Raw genomic sequence first — 20,828 nt, 5'->3', positions numbered from 1 at the left:
GAACTCGTAGATGACGAAGATGAGGGCTCAAATATCAAATTGCAATGGACTGCGTGGTCCTTGTCAGAATCATCTCCATTGAGCACCCGGGTGTTTTTTTTTTGAGTTTCTCACGCATGCTTGAAATGGACCGTGAAGAGAAGACGACGGCTCTTGTGGTTACGCTCCTTGGTGAGTCCAGGGTTTGTCTTGTGAAGGCTTCAGGTGCCTGTATGCGGCCGGTAAATTCAGAAAATTCTCTAGACCGGAGAGCACTGACTTCTGCACAAGGACACTACATGAGTGTATGTCCCACTGTATGACTCACGAGAGACGGTGTTAATGCAGACAGCGGACTGAAATTGACCTTTTGAGGACCAGTGCTACATTTTGGGAAATAGACATGATTTCTTGACGAGAGTTAGGTGAAAAGTTTGATACCACTCTCATGTCTGTAGGATCTGTATGAAGCTACAGCCAGCAGCCAAGTAGCCTAGCAAAATAAAAATCTGCTTACTAATATTTGTAAAGCTAACTCATTAACATGTTGTATCTTGTCTGTTTAAGTACATAGCTTTATATTTATCAGATTTTTTGTTTTACTTTTGGATTTATTTATTTTAATTTGGTAGTGACTGTTGAAAACCAGTGTAGTACAGATATTTGTCGGGACGCGGGACACCCTGCTTGAAACCGGGACATCTGGTCACCTATCCATATGTATCCTACAGACATCAGAGCGCTATCAAACGTCTCATCCAAGCTAAGAGAGCAAATGAGTGTATTTCCCAAAATGTCATGCTATTCCGATAACCGGAAGGTCAGTTCAGCCAAATTCAGAAAAACAACATTTTCTCACTAGCCTGTAGGGGCTGCTAGCTCATGCAAATTGCTTTGTTTGTTGGCCAGGTGTTGAAGTAGCAAAGGAGTTTTGTGAAGTACCCAGACCAACAGGTTTACTTTTTCTGGAAGGAGAATGTTGCTGAAATGGAATGAACTGTAGTTTGTAACACTGCGAGCACCAGAAACGGCATTTAAATCCCCTGCATTTGTTGTTTTTAGGTTTTTCTCAGCTATCTCAAAACCCGTGTGTATAAAACCCCTTTCTTTGTAATCTGAGTGAACTGACCGGTACACTGTACAGTGGTAGCTTAGGCAGAAGTTCCTCCACTTGCATATATCCCTCCTGTATGCGTGCTGCAGAAGTTTTCTTTTTTCCTGGATGTTTTACTGTAGAATCAAATGTGTATATCGTAACACAAAAGCAGGTTTAGAAAAGCTAGAGTTTCCAAACCATTCCTTTGATAGGCGGAACCTCTGCGACAGCTGCCTCTGTACCTCCTGTCTCCTCAGGCCCTTCCAGTGCCTCTACACCTCGTCACCATCTGCATGGTCTCCACGTCCATTCGATGGCAAAGCCTCGGTCTTCGGTTCGGTCCGATCCACACAGATGTCAATGTACCTTTTTATTAATGTACAGATACTACAACAGGGACAACGATTATTCAAGCATTTGTGCATGTTGCCTGGGACACAGGACACGTGGCTCAGTAGGTGAAGGCCATTTACAGTACACAGTAAATACCAAAGCTGGACCGCCTCAGCTGTTCGCTCACTAACGATCGGAATGGCCCGGCCCCGACGCCATGTTGATTTTGGCACATGAAGCTGAGCACTGCCCTCAAAGAAACAATGGAGTTTCCTGGTTGTGCCTTCAGGGAAGTGTTTTCAAAAAAAAGGAAAAATGTATGTGTTGCTTGCTTGTCCAGAGATGTAGTGAATATAATCACCCATAGTGCACACAGTAGCTGCATTGTTCCCCCCCCCCCCCCCCCCCCCCACACACACACACTTTATTTTTGGTTTATATGGCAACAGACTGTCCCTAGAAGGTGCCACTTCTTGTGAAAGTGAATTGAATGGAAGTTCTGAATTAAGAATGTTCTTGTTGTGAATGTAATGTTGTTGATGAAACCAGCTACAGAAAGAAAAAATGAAAAAAAACGTAAACGACTACCAGAGCGGGGAAAGACATTTTAATCACCGATGGCTTTCAGCTCTTCAACCCACTCCCCTGACTCCAACGGTCTTATTTCCTCGTCTTAATATTACACGACTTAATTACATGTTCGCAAAATGAAGAGTTGCAGATATCTCTTTTGTGAGGATTGCATGTCGTTACATTTGTTGAAAATGTGTGTTCACCAATCAGAGGAATGTCCACAAGTGGTTCAAGTGATGCGCATTTCTTAAAGGGCCGGACAAGCGGTATAATTACAAGTGAAAATGTGCTTTTGGTTAGACAATGTGACTGTATTTTTTCTTTTTTTTTATATTTTATAAAGAGACGAAGGCAATGTTAACACATTACCATATTTGATTGCACAGGTTTACAAGGTAGTTATCCTCCAGTTCACAATATGATGGTCGAAATCTTTGATTCCAATGGGACATTTTTTAAGGCTCAATGTTCCCTACTGCTCTACTGATTATCTATGGTGCTTATTTATTATGGATTCCCACTATTGTAATGAATGGACATGTATGGAAATAAAGGTGACAAAGAGACAAAAAGAGGTAGTTGTTTTAATAGATATCGGTAATCTATGACATGAGAGCGATTATCTAATTGCTTAAAGATGCAGATGACGGAATCTCACACTTCTGAGAAATTCTGTTGATTCTACATTTGGAGACTGAATTTGAAATAAACTGACCTTTTCTTTTACAAGAGGTCCATCATATGCAGCACTACCTTGCCCAAATACTGGGCACTACCAGTACAGCCCATGATATCTCAAAATACACTGTGCAATGGTCAATTGTTTCATGTGTAAATACGTATTTACCAGGCATTTGCATCCACCAACCTCCCTTATTCAGTCTGTGGTTTGTTCAAACTGAAGACAAAAATCATTTAAACTGGGTCACAAATATACAATTTTCTTAATCTACAATAGCTGCCTTGTGGTTGTATCGCGCCGCCAACCAGTCAATTTGCTAAATGTCATCACTTCCATTATTTTTAGCCTATTAGACATTTGTGTGAAATTGTCATAATTAGCGTATGGATTCTTGACAATGGGACGGACATGAATTCACAGTGACCAACAAAATGTAATCAGTTTGTCCTCGAGTTGATTTGGACGTAAACATAATGCCCGTCGAAAAAGCTGGGCACTGTGGTTGTTTTTTTTAGCAAAGGTTACACCAACAGGAGTATATTTACATTTACAGTATATACACATTTTATTCCAATTTCCTTTGTAATAACAAGATTTAAATACCATTAAATAACCCAATTTCATGGAGCTTTTTAATAATCTCCTGTTACCGGTGCCATCAAAATGCCACTCAGCCGTACTGGGTTATGCTGTATGCATGTCTGCCTATTGTCCCTACAGGAAAGAGCGAAAACAAACCACATACCACCAGAGATCAAAGTGTATTTTTTATTTTATTTGCAGTACATGATTTTTTTTTGTTTCTTTTAAGAGGTGGCATCATCAGATCCCAGTGCATGTATTCTAGAGGTGCACTTCTTCGTTGGTTGCGGTATTTTAGGACGCGCAGATCCAGGAATTCTTAAAACTACTTGCATGGCTGGATTCACTAGCAAACATAACAGACCAGCACCATACATATAATGATTTATTGTAGGTATTCACTCGTCTTTTTTTGTGTTTATTAACATTATTGTCCTCGCCACGTCCCAAAGCGAACACCTGCCGGCCGCGTCGTGACTCAAAAGAACGTTCTGGTCTCAAGAGTCAAAGCTCCGGCCGACGGATCCGTTTGGTGGGCGAGACTGATTACGCAACATCATGACTATAAACAAGTCACAGAACTAAAATTGATCTTATTCATGAAAATAAAAAAAAGGAAAACATGGATTGACAGTACCAAACATTTTCTTTACCTTCAGGAGACAGCTAACAAAGGCTAGGCCCATCACACACTACGAGCACAGTTTGCTGAAGGTATTGCACATTTAGTTTCAAAAGAAAAGAAAACACCCCCCCCCCCCCCCCTCCAAAAAACAAAAAAAACAACAAAAAATACATATAACAATTCTCTTACTTCTAGGTGAAGTATACATAATGTACAAAACTAGAAGTCTGTTGAAACCGACAAATAGTACACTTTCAAATAAATAAATAATGGAATCTGTTATTCACACGTCTTCGAGAGCTAATTCTGCAGGCGACTAAGTAAATGCAAGGACTGGCAGAAATTCAGCGTGAGGTAGTTCATCAAAGCCGACTCAGATCAGAATTACAAGGTTTGGAGAGATGCGCTAATTATAATTTAAAAAAAAAGCAACAACAACCTAAGAAGAAGAAAGCGGAACTAAAGAGTCCCAATTGAAGCCCCCGATGTTAGGCTGAGGAAATTAAGAGCACTTTAGCCAACAAAAGATTCATTTTCAAATTGATTATTTTTAGCAAGTATGACAAATAGGCTCAATAATACCACTGATGTTCACCCTGCTGTTGTTGCCTTCTCACAGATGTGACGCTGGTTTTTAAGTTGTTTGTCAAAATACTACTGCAGACTGAATTTAGTTGTGTACTAATCAGGCTCTGCGGTTGCTGCCGCTGCACTTTATCAGCAAAACGTTTCCTTTTACAACTCTGGTGACTGAAAAACGGCGCATGAGTCGGTGGCACTCGGTCAAACAAAGTGGAGGTTTACACATCACCAAATGAAAATGGGTTGCACCACTTAAACTAATTCTTACAAAGAACCAATTAGCCCGCTAATATATGAAATGTTAACCGTTAACTGTCAAAGCTATCTTTAACGTTTGCCTGCTAATTGATTACATTTTTGAAAGCGCTAATGCGTGCTAATATATTACCCGTTCAAATGTAAGAGTGGGAAAAGGTTATGTGATCGATAAAATGCTGTTTGATAATAATGTAAACTGTTTTTATAATGTGAAATAAATTCTACAAAATTAACAAAAAAATACATCAATTACAAAACGACGCTGTGGTAACTGTTTACACTAAGAACTGATCCGATGGCTTCTACCAACCAGTCATCTCACTGCTAAGGGTTCACTGTTTAAGATGGTCCTTAAGTTTGAATGGTGCAACCCCATTAACAAAATGATTAGTTAGGAAGGACGGACGGACGGACGGACACACACACACACACACACACACACACAGAGAGAGTCATGGATTTACCAATAGCCGATGCAAGTCCAGAACTTGAAAAAGAGGAGCCGCGACAGTAATTGTTTAAATAAATGTTGACGTCTGTGTTCAGCCTCATATCGCAAATTAGCTTTGAGCAGAACACACTTATGGAAGAGCAGGGCGGGCTCTAGACAAGGCCTGCTCGTGATCCATGACAGCACGACACGTCCCAGCTCTGCTCCTCGCAGACAGCAGGAGTAGCTATGCAAACACAACCCCGCGGTGTGTTTGGGTCAGCCTCTCACATACGTGTTGGGAACCGAAGCATCGATCGGAGACTCCAAAACCAGTTCCCTCGCTCGGTTTGATCCGGTGACCCAGTTCATTCTCCTCTCTTACGATCATCACATTAAATTAGTACTCAACGAAAAGCCACTAAATAAAAGAAAAACCTAGATTCCGGTTGCTTCTCTGCACTTTGATGAAGGACCTTGATAAAACTGCCTTTTCCTCTGAAATGACTCAAACGCACACGTCGTCGCCTTCTTACCCTGCAAGACACCAGAGTCTCCTGCTCGAAGGCCAAAAATCCAAACAAGTAGAAAAATATACAATACATTTGTGAGAACTACAACCCCCATCATACATTATGGATTTGATATGGAAACGACTATTGTTAACCAGATGCCATTAAAAACCTACAGAAAATGAAAAACACTTCCTCCCACGAACTCAGGAATGAATGACACGACAACAGGCACTTTTCCTTTCGACGCCAAAACAACAAAAAAAAAAACACTCAAAACGGGCATAATTATTGCATAACGTGAGAATAATCCGTTTCCTTTCACTGGTGGTTTGTGCTGCTAAGTTTTAGGTTCTTTTTTTTTTCTCTTCTCCACAATTGCAGGCAAGTCTGGTTCACACGTAGTGTTTGGCCAACTTAAAAATAAAATCACTCAAATTTCCAAATCTGTAAAAGCACATTGCTAATAACAGGATGTGGCAGCAGGAGGCGGCCATGTTTTCACACTGCTCCATAAGGCTGCACAATCACTAATCCCAGCGTCGACACGTTCACTTGCCTTCTCAACATCACAACTCCCTACTTGACCGAAGCTCATTCTACTTACGCCGTCACCAACTCCTCAACCTCACACTACGTCTCGATAAACCTCCCAAAAAAAAACCCATTCTGGACCGTTAGCGGTACCTCGCTGTCAAAGCAATGCCAGTGGAGAATGTGAAAGGCCCAAGAAGAGGGCCTTTAAAGCCCTTCAATTACAGAAGACGCTCATCAAAACAAAAGCTCCCGGTTATTCTTGCGGGACCTAACCGTGCTATTCTCAATCCCTTAGTTCAAATGCAGAGAGTAAAATCAATCCTATGGCGAGTGAACATGTTTAAACCCCATCATGTCTGAACAGGAAGTCAATTATAAAGCTTTCATTAAATGTTACAATGTAGGAAGTAGTCATAACTCAAGAAATCCATTTGTTTTTACAAGTAAATCGAAATGATCTCAGTTGATATTGATGGATATGTCATATGCACTTAAAATATCCCTATTATGTGAGATAGAACAGATAAGGGGAGTACTAAGACCATACATTTGTCAATTTAATTATGTTTCAATGGCTCACTGCAAACTTGTATTGAAGGTAAATCTACATCTACCATGAAATCTGTACAAACTCAATCTACACGGATATGGCAAGTTGTGGAAGCAGTAGCTTACACGTGAAACGAATGGCGCGCAACAGAAGAAGAAAAAAAATAGATCACATTAAAAACATTTTACAGATATTTCTTTCAATTCTCACCGTCGGTTAATAAAAACCGGAACGTAGTGAAATCATAAAAATTCTCTTATCATCATCTTAGGTTTGTGAAAAATTAAGAAATGCCACAATAAATTACAGCGAGGACTCAAAGACAAATAAATCCTAATTTAAAAAAAGACTGACTGTAAAAAAAAAAAAAAAAAGATCTTCTGTCCTTTCAGAAATCAAAATATTTCTCAAACAGCTAGCTGACTAACTGCTACACTACTGAAGACAACCACAGAGAGGGGGGGGGGGGGGGGGGGGGGCCAGGAGCCAGTGTTGGGCAAGTGGGTTGGTCTTAGTTGTGACCAGGGGGGCGAGGCCCAGACCAGGACCAAGAGGAGGTGTAGATAGTCATCTGCAGCAGCGGCGGCGGCAGTTGCCGTCTCCCAGGCTGCTGTCGGTGTCGGTCAGGGTCGGGTCGGTGGACATGGAGGAGACGTCGTTGACGGAGGAGGACGTGGAGGTGTGGTGCTGCTGCTCACTGTTGCACCTGTGCTGTGAGACACAGGAGAAGGCCCGGGCTCAGCCGGTTGAAAGAGAACACGCAGCACGGGCTGCTGATAAGCCACCTGCTCATCAGGATCTGATCTAAACACGCACACACACACACACACACACACAGGAGAAACTGCACTAACCTATGGATGCTGGCGGTCCCCTGATGACGCCATTCTTCGTCCTTTCTTCCCAGTCCAGCACTTCTTTGTATATAAACTCTGCAACAAACAGGACACATTGAGTGACCACAGTAAGGAGGGGAGAGGGAGGCAGTGTGCGGTTCACTCATGTCACCATGCAGGCCTTTTCTGGATTTTTAAGTACAATTCTGTGCTACTCGTCACCATTTTGTTCTGTATTTTGCTCCTGTTTGATCTGGTGTTACTTCCCTACAGTTTGTGTCTCACCTGGTGGAACACAAAGATGGACACTTTTACATGATAATCTATTTCTAAAGAAAGAAAGAGGAAATGAAACATCCCCCGGCTGAGATGAGGAAACACCAACATGTCACGCTACAGGTGTGAAGCTCCTGCCGTCATTATCACTCTGTCTGCACTGAGGAGGAGGAAGAGGAGGAGGAGGATTAAATGCTCTGCCCCACTTTCCTGTGGTGTTTCCCAGGAGCCAATCATTGGTCTGCTGTCATTGCATTCACATATGGCATTTGAGTTACATCATTTGTAATCAAAATAACTTGTTATAAAGAGCCGTGATATGAGAGTCTACAAATTTCGACGTTTTCTTTGGTGGCTTCATCACAGCTAAAAACCACAGATTGAGACTTTATAGCGTACATTTGGATTTTACACAATAACATAGATTTGGATGGAGATAATCTAATTCCCAGCAGGGGGGAAAAAAGACAAACAGCAGAACACCTATGCAACATGTGCATGAGACATTTTGCAGTTTATAATTAGGATCGTGTATCAGAAAAAAACTGGCCTTACGCAACACGCCGTGAGAGGCTAAAGCACTCGTGTGGGCTTTTCAAAGAGCAGAGGAGAGAAGCAGAGGACGGTTCCTACCTTTCCACTCGTCCACTGTGTGCTCTCTCTCATCCAGCTGCTTGTCTGTGATGGCGGGCGGCGGCTGGAAACAAAGACAGACACGTGTTTGCTGTATTTCAGTCTTCTTAACATAGAGCGACAGCTCCACACACACACTCCGGTAAATGACGGTCAGACTCAAATGGATTTTGGTCTTTTAACACATTTTCCTGACCCTTCCACTAATTGCTGATACTGCCATCCACAGGACTGGAAGCCTTTGAGCTTCTAGGTATGTGTAACTACCAGGCCTGAGGTTTTCAGTGAGCTTGACCTCAACCCTACAGCAGGTGAATGCCTCGCAAAACAGGAGAGAGGGAACTCAGCTGCAGTAGCTCTGAAATTAAGAACCTGCAGACTCAGCTAACTGGAGGCACAAGATAGAAAACTGCAGCGCTAAATCTCCCCTCACATTAAACCCACTTAATGCTGTAAGTGTGTTCCTGCTTTGGCGTGCTCAGCCCTTTTCCAAGGGAAATACGACAAACTACGTTGTTGGAATGAAACCAGCTCAAAGCCGGCCGTGGGGGGGGGGGGGGGGGGGGGGGGGGGATTTGATTCCTTTACTCAGTGTCGGAGCAAAGAGCTGTACGAAAATCTGAACTTTTCCGAGGCTGAGCCGTCAGTCCTGACGAGCGCTTTTCGTGCCAGAGAGGCAGCAATTCGCCTCATCTCCCAAAAATCTATTTGCTGAGTCATTGTGTCGTTTTCAGCAAAGAGGAAATGGAGTTTAACAGCTTGTAGTCCTTAGACGGGAGTGGATTCATGGATTCAGAAGCTATGCCACGTTTCTACATATTTACTTGTGGTTAGAAATGATTCACTTGATAAATAAGAATGTTTTGTTTAATAAAACTTTAGTGTCGTTTATTTAGGGAGTACTTACCGCCTCCACTTCAGTCGGGTCGTACCACACGTTGATATACGGGTGCTGCAGCGCCACGTCCACCGAGATCCGCTTGGACGCGTCTATTACCAGCATCTTGGACAGGAGGTCCCGGGCTTGACTCGCTGAAAAGAAATCGGGGCAGAAAAAAAGAGAAAATTGTTAAAACTTTAAAAGACTTGATTTCCATTCTGAACAGTCTTCTGTTTGAGAGCGTCCTGCTAATGTGATGCATGTTCTGCTCTGACAGGATGGTGAAGCTGGACACAATGTAGGGAGGGACCATTCAAAAGAGTTGTGATTATTGTAACTTGATTGTGTAGTTTGAGCTTCATGTATAGAATAATGTAAGTGCACTATAAGGAGGGTTTAACATCCACCTATTGAGGTAAGTGTTCACCTTCAGAGTTCACAGAGCAGAATTCTGTAACAGTATGCAACTGTGTGTGTTTTGGAATAAACATTGTGTCAAATGAAAACAAATATTTGCATAATCAGAGATTTAAACATTTCCTTTTAACAAGAAACAGCAAATGGAACATGTGATGGGTGCAGCGCTACAGGGGAACACACCGTCACATTTACACCGTCACATATTCCTGCCTCTGTAAACGAACGAGGACAGAAAAAGACTTTGCAACAGCTCCACTGCGCTCGTTCCCGTCATCTCCCCTCAATTCACACATGGAGACACACTGGAGGTGAATCCCTCTCTGCAGTGAACAGAGAGTTACCGTCGGCTCCTGTAATCAGGGCTGAATGTAAGGGAGCCTCTGACAACACAGAGCGCAACGCAAACGGAGACTGCTTGGAGGAAACGTTCATATTTTGGGTTTGCAAGGGATGGGATAAAAAATTTAAAAAAAACATAGTCACCAGGGAATCTTTATATTAATCCTTCAATTACAAAAAAAATTAAAAAAGCCATTTAAGAAGTCACCCGTGATGAATTATACATCAGTAAAACGAGGCCCCAGCTTTAGAAAGCCTTTTGTTCAAATTCGAAGGAGTGAAACGGAAGCATATGGAGGCATGAAGCACTCCGAAAACATTGATTGCCTCATTATTCATCACGCCTTCTGGGATGTGATAAAAACGCACTTTACATTTCACAAATGGTTTCCCTTCAGGCTGGACAACTGCTGCACCTGAGGTAGAGGAAACTCTTAGGCACTGGGTTACCAACCTGGCACCAGTTCATCCGTCTCATGCTTCCAGTAAGCCTTCACAAGACGGTTCCACGGTCATACAGGGAGAGACAACAGACTATTACCTTTCAGTTTGTTGTGTTCGGAGTCTGCGGGGAACAGGACGTCGGGGAAGAGCTTCTCGAAGGTGTAGCCGGCATACCGGGGCCGGTTCTCCACGTAGGTCCTCACCGACTGGTTGAGCTTCATCAGGAACTCCTGAGACGGCGTCCCCAGCTGCTCGATCACCTTGTTCCACTGGTCGATATCTTAAAGGTTTCAGTGTTAAGGAGAGCACCGGGCTGGCGGTTTGGCAATGCCAGAGTTGGGGTGGGTCCTTTTCTGAGTAGCATTATGAACTGATGAATAATTAAAGAGCCATATGGAGCAGCTAGGTCTCATACTGCGTCGTTCTATCTTGGATAAGCTCCTAAAATACTTGTGTATCTGCAACGGTTTGTACTCAGAAGGCTGGTGGAATCCAATTCAAACCTGAGGAGGACGGACTGGGGCACGCACACCGTGCACGTGAGGTGAGACAGGTGATGCTCACCTCAGACCATCCCTGCTAATATGGATGCAACTCTTTTTTTTTTCTTGAGAACAGAAACACAGATTTACATACAGATGTAACATCAGACACATCAACACATACGGACATGCCTTGTTCACACCTTTGCTCATCCTTCCAAGGTGAACCACTACCTCCATGAAGAGACGCAGGTATATTGGTCAAACCAAAAGAGGAAATTCAATCAGTTCGACTGTTGTCGAACTGATTGAATCCTGTGTATTGAATCCTGGCTAAACATATGGTAGAGGCTCTCAAATGATCAACAAACTCTATAATGCTACAGATCCAAAGATGTATGGAGGCAGAAGTTACTGTTGGACCTCTCAATAAAGGAAACTGCAGCTGATTTGATAACTTACTTACGTCTTCAGTTCACTCATAGAATATAATAACTAGAAGTCTTATTCAAATCACACTGGCTGCTTGTGCAAACAAAAAACGTTTTCATATATTTTGTAGTTGTCCCACTGAGGCTCCATTTTGGACTAAAAACCACAGCACCCTGGAAACCAAGGTTAGAAGGTTTGGTATGTCAGCTGCTTTTGTCATGTTAGTTAAATAGTATAGAGCTATAATAGATGCTGCTCTGTTTGGGTTCCATCTCTGTCAATGTCACCTATGTCTCTACAGAGCAAGCGAAGTGCAAAACCCCAATATGAAGCTTTGTTTGTCCAGCTAATGAATACTAAGAGACTATTAGCTCCCTAATGCAACGTAACCTGTGACAGCACAAACAGGCACAGACGCCTGGCAGCTTGTGTGAGAAGATATGAACAAGATGTCAGACAGAAAGGATGAGAGACGAGGTGGCATTTTGGGGGGTTTTTGGATGGAGGTTCAACTTAAGGATACGATCGGTGCCTGGAAACAACACACTACCCCGGACCATTTCAGCCATGATGCAGCCAACAGACCAGACATCAACTGAAAAAATGAAATGACAACCACCTATTTAGCATGCAGGACTGGAGAACAAAACAGGGAAAAAAACAACCTCAACAACATAAAAAAAGACCAAAAAGGGAAAATGAAACCATGTGGTGTGGTGCCAAGTGATGTGTGTGATACATGACAAAAACAAAAATGAGTTGAGTGCACTCTTAAACCTGGCTCAGCGTCCCACAATGCTGAGGGAAAGCATAACCTGTACATACTGCAAGTCTTTTAAAGAACTAATCAAAGAACAGCAGATTCATGAGCCCTTTAAGTGAGACACTGGCTGTCAAGGTCTACTGAAAGTGTTTCAACACCCTCAGCATCCTCAGTGCAATCCATGCTGCACGTCTTACAGAACACCACTTTATTCAGCATTATGTTGTGGTCATCTCGTTGTGTGCACGGCTGCTACGGCCTCAATAAGAGACAGACTGAGGATAGACAAACCATTCCATTCTATTTCAGCTCTTTGATGCGACCGGCACGGTGCTTGAAGCTTAAAAAGGTGAGCGAGGAGGGAGTCGAATGTGAGAAGTAGAATCTCTGCAGCAGTTCACGGGGATGTTATCTCCGTGTGATCCGTTCGGGGGGGAAGAAATGCTTCTGAGAGACAAAGAGACGTCTGCGTGCTACGTTCTGTTCCTGGAGGAAAAGCCAGACACTGCTGCAAGCAGCTCAAGGATACAATCCCTTCCTGGAAAAAGGATTTTGTGGCGAACCATTTCTGCCATAATGCAGCCCACAGCCCAAATATCCACTATGTGTGCGCAGCGTAAAAAGGAGGGAGAAGAGATTAAGCAAAAGAATGAAACAAGTCAGCAGGAAATTAGGGTCAATGTTTGAGGACAAAGGATGAGAGAGAAGTAACATTTAGCAAGATTCTCCTGAGTTTTGTTACAACAGGAGCATCATCGTTATGTATCCACCTCATGACGTCTGTACAAAAGGGAACATTTTATTCTCAGAGTTGTTTGAAAATGCAAAAATCGAGATTAGCTGAACTGACCATTATGTATCTGACTTTATACCGAAAGGTCTAATTACTACACGTCTCTATCACGGGAATGTTTCAACATTTGGGGAAATACACTTGCTTTCTTGCCGACAATAAGATGGGAAGGTCGACACCACTCTCGCGCCCGTACGCTAAATATGAAGCTAGAACCAGGAGGCAGTTAGCTTAGCTTAGCATAAAGTCTGACAACAGGGTTAAACAGCTAGCATAGCTCCGTCCAAGGGTAGAATAGTCTGACCACTAGCTCACTAATGCACATTATATTTCCCAGAGTCCTCCGCAAAGACAGAGTCCAGCACATAACCCCTGCAAGACCACAATCCTGCTTTTTGTACGGATTAAAGAAACAAGATGGTGTTATTAATTCGTGAGCTTTAGATTTCCTTTGGACTGAGCTGGGCTTGCTCTTTCCCTTTAGCTAATGGTCTCCTGGCTCTAACAAACAGATATACGAGAGTGGTACCAATCTTTCAAGCAAGCACATGGCCAATAAGCATATTTATCAAAATGTTAAACTACTCCTTTAACAGTCTTGCAGGAACTGCGATACGTCCCAAGCAGGAGCACCGAGAGAAATTGCTGACGCATGCACAAGAGCCTGTTTTTAGCCAGGCTGTACGGAGCTCAGGACAGACAACCTCTTAATAAAACATCAAAAGCATGCTAAAGCACTGCTGGGAACTGGAGTCCCCAGACAGGAAGTTCCCCACAAAGCACCGATGCCCAACATGCCAACTCCTCCCCCACCACTGAGTGTGACCTTTACAGGAACAGGGAGAGTGTGTGTTTGGGAGGTGCTGAAAAACATCCCAGGGGTGGGGGTGGGGGTGGGGGGGGGGCATGCAGCAGCTTAGGAGCTCCTCACTGGCCGGTTGGTGTCAAAGAAGCCTCTTTCCTCCACTCACCATTGGCCTGGTAGCCCATGCCCAGGATGACCTCGGGGGCGCGGTAGTAGCGGGTGACCACGTAGGGCGTCATGAGGAGGCCGGTGGCGGCCGTCCGGGCCAGGCCAAAATCCAGGATCTTCAGTGTGCAGTCAGACTTCACCACGATGTTGCTGGGCTTCAGGTCCTGTACGGACAACGCAACGCGGAGAGGGTTAGGAGCCGGATTTAGACCAAGGTGGCACAGTTGTATGATATGGTGGCATTCTGCTAAAAAGCTGTTCTTTATCATATTATTTATATTTGATCCTTATCTAACTGTTCCCTGAGTCCAGTGCTCTCCTATCAGTTGCTGCATCATGTTCTGCACTGCTTCGTCAGCCTAAACTCCACCAAGAAGTAAGACCAACTCTAGAGCCTCTTTCAAACATAGTTCCCGGATGAGTTACTGGAATAACCTTTCAGGCGCCCCCTAGTGATTGTCACTGCTCACACATGCGCCACATTCAGGAACATTTCCGTCTTGCGCATTTTTCCACACATACCATGCCAATGGCGGTATAGAAGGGGCAAGAGATAGTCTGGCAAATGGCGATAATGCAACACTTATGGATGCCAACCGACATAAAACTCAGCAGGAGAAGGAGCAGAGAGGACATCTCTCGTCATTTTCAGGAACATCATAACGTCATAAACAAAACTGCCCTCCAGCCACGACAGTTTCCGGTTGACTAGTTGGCGTTCAGCACCATTTATGATAGCAACAGATCGGATACTTAATCTGTGGTTTCTCTATCGTAATCACTTCCTGGTTTGGAGAAAGTATGCACATACTGCTGCGACACCTGCCACTGAAGTGCACAAAAATACCCAGGGGGCAGCTCACCAGCAAACAACACAACACTAACTCCAGGAAATCTTAACGGCATCACAAGCAATGACAAATGTCTCACTTCTTCACAATGAGACATCATGCTGTAGTGCTGGAGCTCGGTGGATTGAGCTCGACTGCCTCGTAGGAAAAAATCAAAAAGGACTCGAGAGCTCTCGTTGCAGAGACAAAGCCCACGAGAACAAGAGATCTGAATCTCTGGCGATCCGTGACTCACATCGCTTCCGCTCACCTTATGAGAGCTCTGCGTGCTGATGCCAGTGCGGCTGCTTAGCTCCGCCTTTGGCTCAATTAGTTCTGGCTGGCAGAGCAAGAGGAGCTCTGCTACTCTACTGCTGCGTCTTCCACCGAGAATGATTGACAGAGTGCCACAAGAGTGTGTGCGTGTGTGTGTACACATGTGCGTGACTGCGCATACAAGAGGGATCCTTTGTGCGCTGCTGCTAGTGCTTCAGGGTGTGTGAGCAACCTGTACATTATCTCCGCTGCCTAACAACTTGTGATCTGGTACCAATAAATGGAAGTTAAATGAGATGTTATGACTTTATGTGACACTGTAACACAACTGAAACACATCCTAAATGTACGGTGTTGTCATCCCGACAACAATATGACTCCCTGGAGCTGTGTCAGAGCGATGAGCGCAACGATGTGACCGTCTAATCGTCACAGCGGAGGTGGTTAGACAACGAGCAGAGGTTGGTGCCCGTGCGTGTCACATCAGCGCGCCTCACCCTGTGTATGATGCCGGCAGCGTGCAGGTGTTTGATTCCACACAGCATCTGGTAGAGCAGGTAGGACAGCCTCTCGTGGTCCAGCTCCATCTGAATCACCTGGCAGAGGTTGGCATCCATCAGCTCCATCACTAGATACCTGCAGGGGAAATGGAGAGGGTGAAGCAATCCCGTGGAGACAGACACACAGACACACACACAGAGAGAGGCAGGGAGGCATGCATGTGCTGACTTCACCTGGAGTTTTACAATATACTTTGATTATGGCACATGGATGTAGCATATTTTTATGACTTATGTGACACTGTGATTCTACTAAAACACATTAGAAATGTAATAGGGTCAGAGCGGTTGGACGGTTTACGGTTAAAAACTAGATGATTGAGAATGATTTTCAGTTTTTTGGACATTTGGCATTGCTTTCCTTTTTTTTCCTCAGAAAGAATTCGGGACATTTTACTAAAATGTTACCATACATAGATTTTTTTATTTCATTCGTTTCCAGATAGCCGGGGAAAAAACACATGCAAAGTCTAAAAGCTACATTGTGAACTCTTCTTTCCTTCCCCAGGCAGCACTAACCGTGACATTTAGGAAGTGACAGTAATGGCTCTACTTCTAAAAACTGTGATGATGCTATGCTATCTGGCAGCTGTTACATCATCGGCCCCTACAATCCTCCTACTTGAAGCAAGGACCTTCTGACAGATTGTTGTACACAAAGAAACATCTTGGTGACGGAGCGTGCGGCTCTGCACCAAATGAAGAAGGACTTCTGCATACTTCATGTCTGAATACAATGAGTCAGGAACTGAAAATGGGTATAATACACTGTCAAAGTGTGCAAGGAGGAGAGTAAGTGCCTGTGCACACATACTGGGGAATCCATATTTTGTATATTATCATTTTGTATCAGGCACTCTGTAATGCAAGTATGCATTCAGGTACACAAACACACGGCCGAATGGAGTGTTATCCTCCATCCTCCAACTGTGTGTTTGCCACGCAGCCCTCCGGCTAGGATTTGCCCAGTTTCCTTTTTAGCTCCAATCAGGCAGACGCAGCGCTGCAGACACACACACACACACAGAGCTTCTAGAGGACGGCATTAATCATGTTTGTTCCCGTCATACAGCGCATAACCATCACTTCCCTCCCCACATCTCAGCTTAGTATTCCCCTCTCTGAGATTCCACAGCCAGTTTCCTCTCACATGCCCCAATGTTCATCTCATTGAAGGCGCTATGTAGAACGTATACAAGTTGGAGTTGACAAAGGAATGAAACAGATTGCAGAAGCTGCACCCCTGGACCAGTATTTGTTAGATCGTGTGTCATAACAGATTTGAGTTATAATAGACCCGTGATATCAATTATTTCTTTGTGACTTAAGTCAATGTTTACAGTTATTTTAAGATAAAACACCTGTTAATCCACAGTGTGTCGGACGTGTCCTGATATTAAACATGTCCATTTACAGTAATTATAATTGTGCTTATAGTGAGGCAGGATAACACACAAACCAGAGATCCAGCTAAGCTGCACAAGCCCCTAAAAGTCAAAGAAAGGTAATCTAAGCCCCCAGCACGCCACCTCCTGTGTTGATGTTACAAACACTCAGTGAGCAGATGTTACTCGGGCTGTGTAGTACTCACACGTCTTGGAATTCTTCCAGAGTCTTCTGTGGTGTGAATACATTTAATAGGCCGATTATCTGTCAAAATGAAGAAGAAGAAAAAAAAAGCAGTTATTGATCTGCAAGTCCGGAGAGGAGACGAAGGTCCTCTGCACCTCTGAACCAGGAAGGAGGAACAACCGAGGTAGTGACAGCAGCCGCCTGAGCATCGGTGATGAACCATAACAGGACATTCCCCAAATTAAAATAGTACATAACAAAGCAGCAGCAGCGAGGAGCGGTGTTGTGATCCGTTAACCAAACGAGGGGAGTGAGGTGGTTGGAAATACGGCACAATTTAAATGGATGCATGAGGACAAGAATGATGTTCAAACTGATTTGAGCCTCAGGGCTTCTGTTCATCACATTTCATCTTGACTAATCTAAACTGTGAGACAACCCTGTGCATTTAAACCCAGATGTGAGCCCGTCTCCATTGGAACCAGACGACAACACTAAACGGTTCATGTGTCACAGCTCATCCCTGATGGTGAAATAGATATACAGGAACATTAAAACATGCAAAACAGAACATGTGGAGAGAACTCAAGCTCTTACGTTCTTGTGGTTGACACATTTCATCAGCACCAGCTCCCTGTAGGCCCGCTTGGCGTGGGTCTGGTTCTGAAACGGCCGGCTCAGCTTCTTGATGGCGACATTCCTCTCAAAGTTGTGGTCGTACGCCGAACTGAGGTGAAGAAATGAAAGCAAGAACTCGCTGAAAAATGTTGATTTCTTTGTAGCACTTCCCGGAGGACCTCAGAGACACTCTTTACACACCGACACTTCATTTGTTCGGTAGCTGGTTCAACATGACAGCACATTAACAAAAGTCCAATATTTACTCTCCCTTTAGCTCAGTTTCCTCTGATGGAAACATCTCTGGAGCTGCTAAACGCTCCGCTGTGTTCACCACAGAGTCGCTAACTGGGTCTGTTTGTTACTGTGTACAGCTTACAGTGGAGTTGGTCATAAAGGCAGATGACAATAACCTGTGGGTTCATCACGACAAGTAACCTCTTTCACACACATCTAACACGTTTGCTAACATGTACAGGACTGTTGTTAATTCACAAGATGGGCTTAAAAATGATGTTCCAAAGTATTGTAAACAAACAGCCAAACAGTATATGTAAACAACACCATCACTAACTGTGACGTGGACCTGAGAGATCCTCAAGCTCAGATACAAACGCCCACCTTTCCTTCAGTCCGCTCACGTCTACAGAAAGCCACACTGCACAGTTAGCAGATACTACATTCTGCATCCATGTCTGTGCTGAATGTAACTAATGCTAATATTATGAAAATCTGATCTCATCAACTTTCAGAGCCGTAGAGACCGAGCGCTGCATCGATAACTTCCATCAAATGCTCGCTCACCTGAAGGTTTTTCCCCTTTCTGACAGATAAATGGATTTTTAGACACCTCGTCCACATGGCTGACAAGACACAGCCATACATGCATACATACATACATACATACATGCATACATACATACATGCATACATGCGTACATACATAAGGCGGTAGAAATATTCACTCCTCGATTCATTTCTAATCATGTTTTTAGCTTTCATAAAAATGCTCCTGTAATTCAAAGAGAGGTCAGAAAATAAGATGTGAAAAGACAAAGACATTGATTTTAGATTAAACTCTGTTTCGAAAGTTAGTGGGTCAGGTTTGGCATCCACCATTTTTTTATATTCATGCCAAGTTCCTAAAATTGAATATGAATAAACAAAAAACAACAAACAAAAGAGACAAAAACAATAATCTTAACTCAAGGTCCACTTACTTTTTTTCAGGGCTTAAAGCCACATCTCTCAGAGTTCACCTATTTTAGCAAGTTAGTTAGTTCTCATGTGACCCGAGTAAGGGACCATCTTCACGACCACTCAGCAAACACACAGCCACTGATCACATGCAGTTGAAAATAGAAAATGCTGTTTAAGTGGACCTTTTTGTCCTTTGACTTACCAGACGATTCCCTGTGCTCCGGATCCGATGGGCCTGAGGTTCTGGTAGCGCTTTATAACCATGAAAGTCGAGTCGCCCACATCGATGCTGTAGTACTCCTTCTCACGCTTGTTCCGGTTCATGGTGAAGCCTTGGACGAACGCAATGACTGGGCGTCCAAGTGGGGCTGTCCTCTCAAGACCTGCAGAGCGTAGAGGGAAGGAGGACGTTGTCACTTCACACTTTTCCTTCCAGCGGCCAAAAAACATCCACACTGAACGAGAAAAATGCAGAGATTTTTATATAAATATATTGTATGCTTCCTGATCGGCAAAAGAAGCTGAGCTGCCTGCCTGGTACCAGCATCAACAGCCAATGAAACGCAGAGGAACTGCTTGATGTACTGTAGATCTGTCTATCCATCAGCGCCACAGCACTGGCTCGGAAAGCTCATCACCTCACCAATAACTCACTTAATTCTGCTCAGCACTAGTAGGGTTGGAATTATGCGGGGACGTCGTGTACTGAATGCCTCATTTGCATGCATTTCCTGAAGAACTGTCAAGTCCTTAGTAGTGATCAGCACCACTGAAGTGCAGATATGCTCATGTGTGCAATGGTACAGCATGCATGTCCTCTTACATCCGCTCCATCGGTTACAACGAGTACTGTATTATAACCCCCAGAGGTCTGGGCGGTGGAGAGAGACACAGAAGAAGCAGGAAGCTGGGTTTCATGCTGCGTGTGAAGACGACGAATCATTAGTGGGATTTGGAACACTGCGCTGAGGTCTGATGATAGATGTGTGTTTCTTGGACCGTGACCCGACCGACTACTGCTAACCCAACCCCCCCTTCCTTTCAGTATCCGTTAGCCTACGAGGCTTTCCCTTCTCCTCGCTGCTAAAACCCATCTTCCATTTCTTCAGTTTTCTCCTCTATACGCCAGACAAACTATCTTGTATCCACCTGTGCCACCTCCTCTCTTGTACTTGTGTTTCATCCTTTTTCTGCTTCTTCTAATCTTTGTCTCCTCTCCGCTCTCCTGCCTTCAATCATCTTCCGTCTCCCGACAGTCTGCAGCTGAGCCACGCCGTACAGACGTACGGGGGATGGATGAAAGGTGCACAGAGGAGGCTGAACTCACTCACGTTATCTAACAAGCAAGAGACGCACTGCCAGATTTGGGAAGGAAAGAAATAAGACATATACTTGAGTAAAAGCATACTCTTGCAGTTGCAGAAACACTTCCAGAGAATCAAAAGCTTACTAAACAAATTCACTGAAACAAACACACCCTAACCCAACACGTCGTCTTCAGAGATGCTTCACTGAATCCTAAATTACCATTAACCACAAACGATTATTTCTGCTGCACCCAACCAGAACCCTACTTAGCCCCGACGCCAACCGAGGAGGCTTCTAATGGGAGGGAAACACTATTTGAACGGGGGAAAGCTAAATAATCTAGACTCGTGAAAACATATTCTACACCGCTCGTCAAGGCATCTTTGCAGAGACTGATGAGCTGTAAAAAGGATGAAATGAAGTATCTCCACCACCTGCTACTGTTCGATTATCA

At 43.9% G+C, this 20,828-nt stretch overlaps 1 protein-coding gene across 1 annotated transcript; it reads right to left on the bottom strand.

Moving 5' to 3' along the window:
- Nucleotides 1–3,417: 3,417 nt before the first annotated feature.
- On the bottom strand, nucleotides 3,418–20,535 carry mapk8b (mitogen-activated protein kinase 8b). The gene is given in 13 exon segments (XM_076093155.1): nucleotides 3,418–7,413; nucleotides 7,416–7,445; nucleotides 7,594–7,671; nucleotides 8,485–8,548; nucleotides 9,392–9,516; nucleotides 10,665–10,847; nucleotides 12,005–12,076; nucleotides 14,009–14,174; nucleotides 15,614–15,752; nucleotides 17,268–17,326; nucleotides 17,846–17,975; nucleotides 19,269–19,449; nucleotides 20,216–20,535. Coding segments are annotated over 13 exon segments (1,368 nt in total). The 5' UTR covers nucleotides 20,250–20,535; the 3' UTR covers nucleotides 3,418–7,306.
- Between the last annotated feature and the right edge of the window lie 293 nt (nucleotides 20,536–20,828).

This window comes from Anarhichas minor, unplaced genomic scaffold, assembly GCF_050575085.1.
Source record: "Anarhichas minor isolate MPS153535 unplaced genomic scaffold, ASM5057508v1 ptg000017l, whole genome shotgun sequence".
Classification (NCBI taxonomy): Eukaryota; Metazoa; Chordata; class Actinopteri; order Perciformes; family Anarhichadidae; genus Anarhichas; species Anarhichas minor.
Note: the sequence above shows the minus strand (reverse complement) of the source record. Positions and strands in the feature narration are given on the sequence as shown.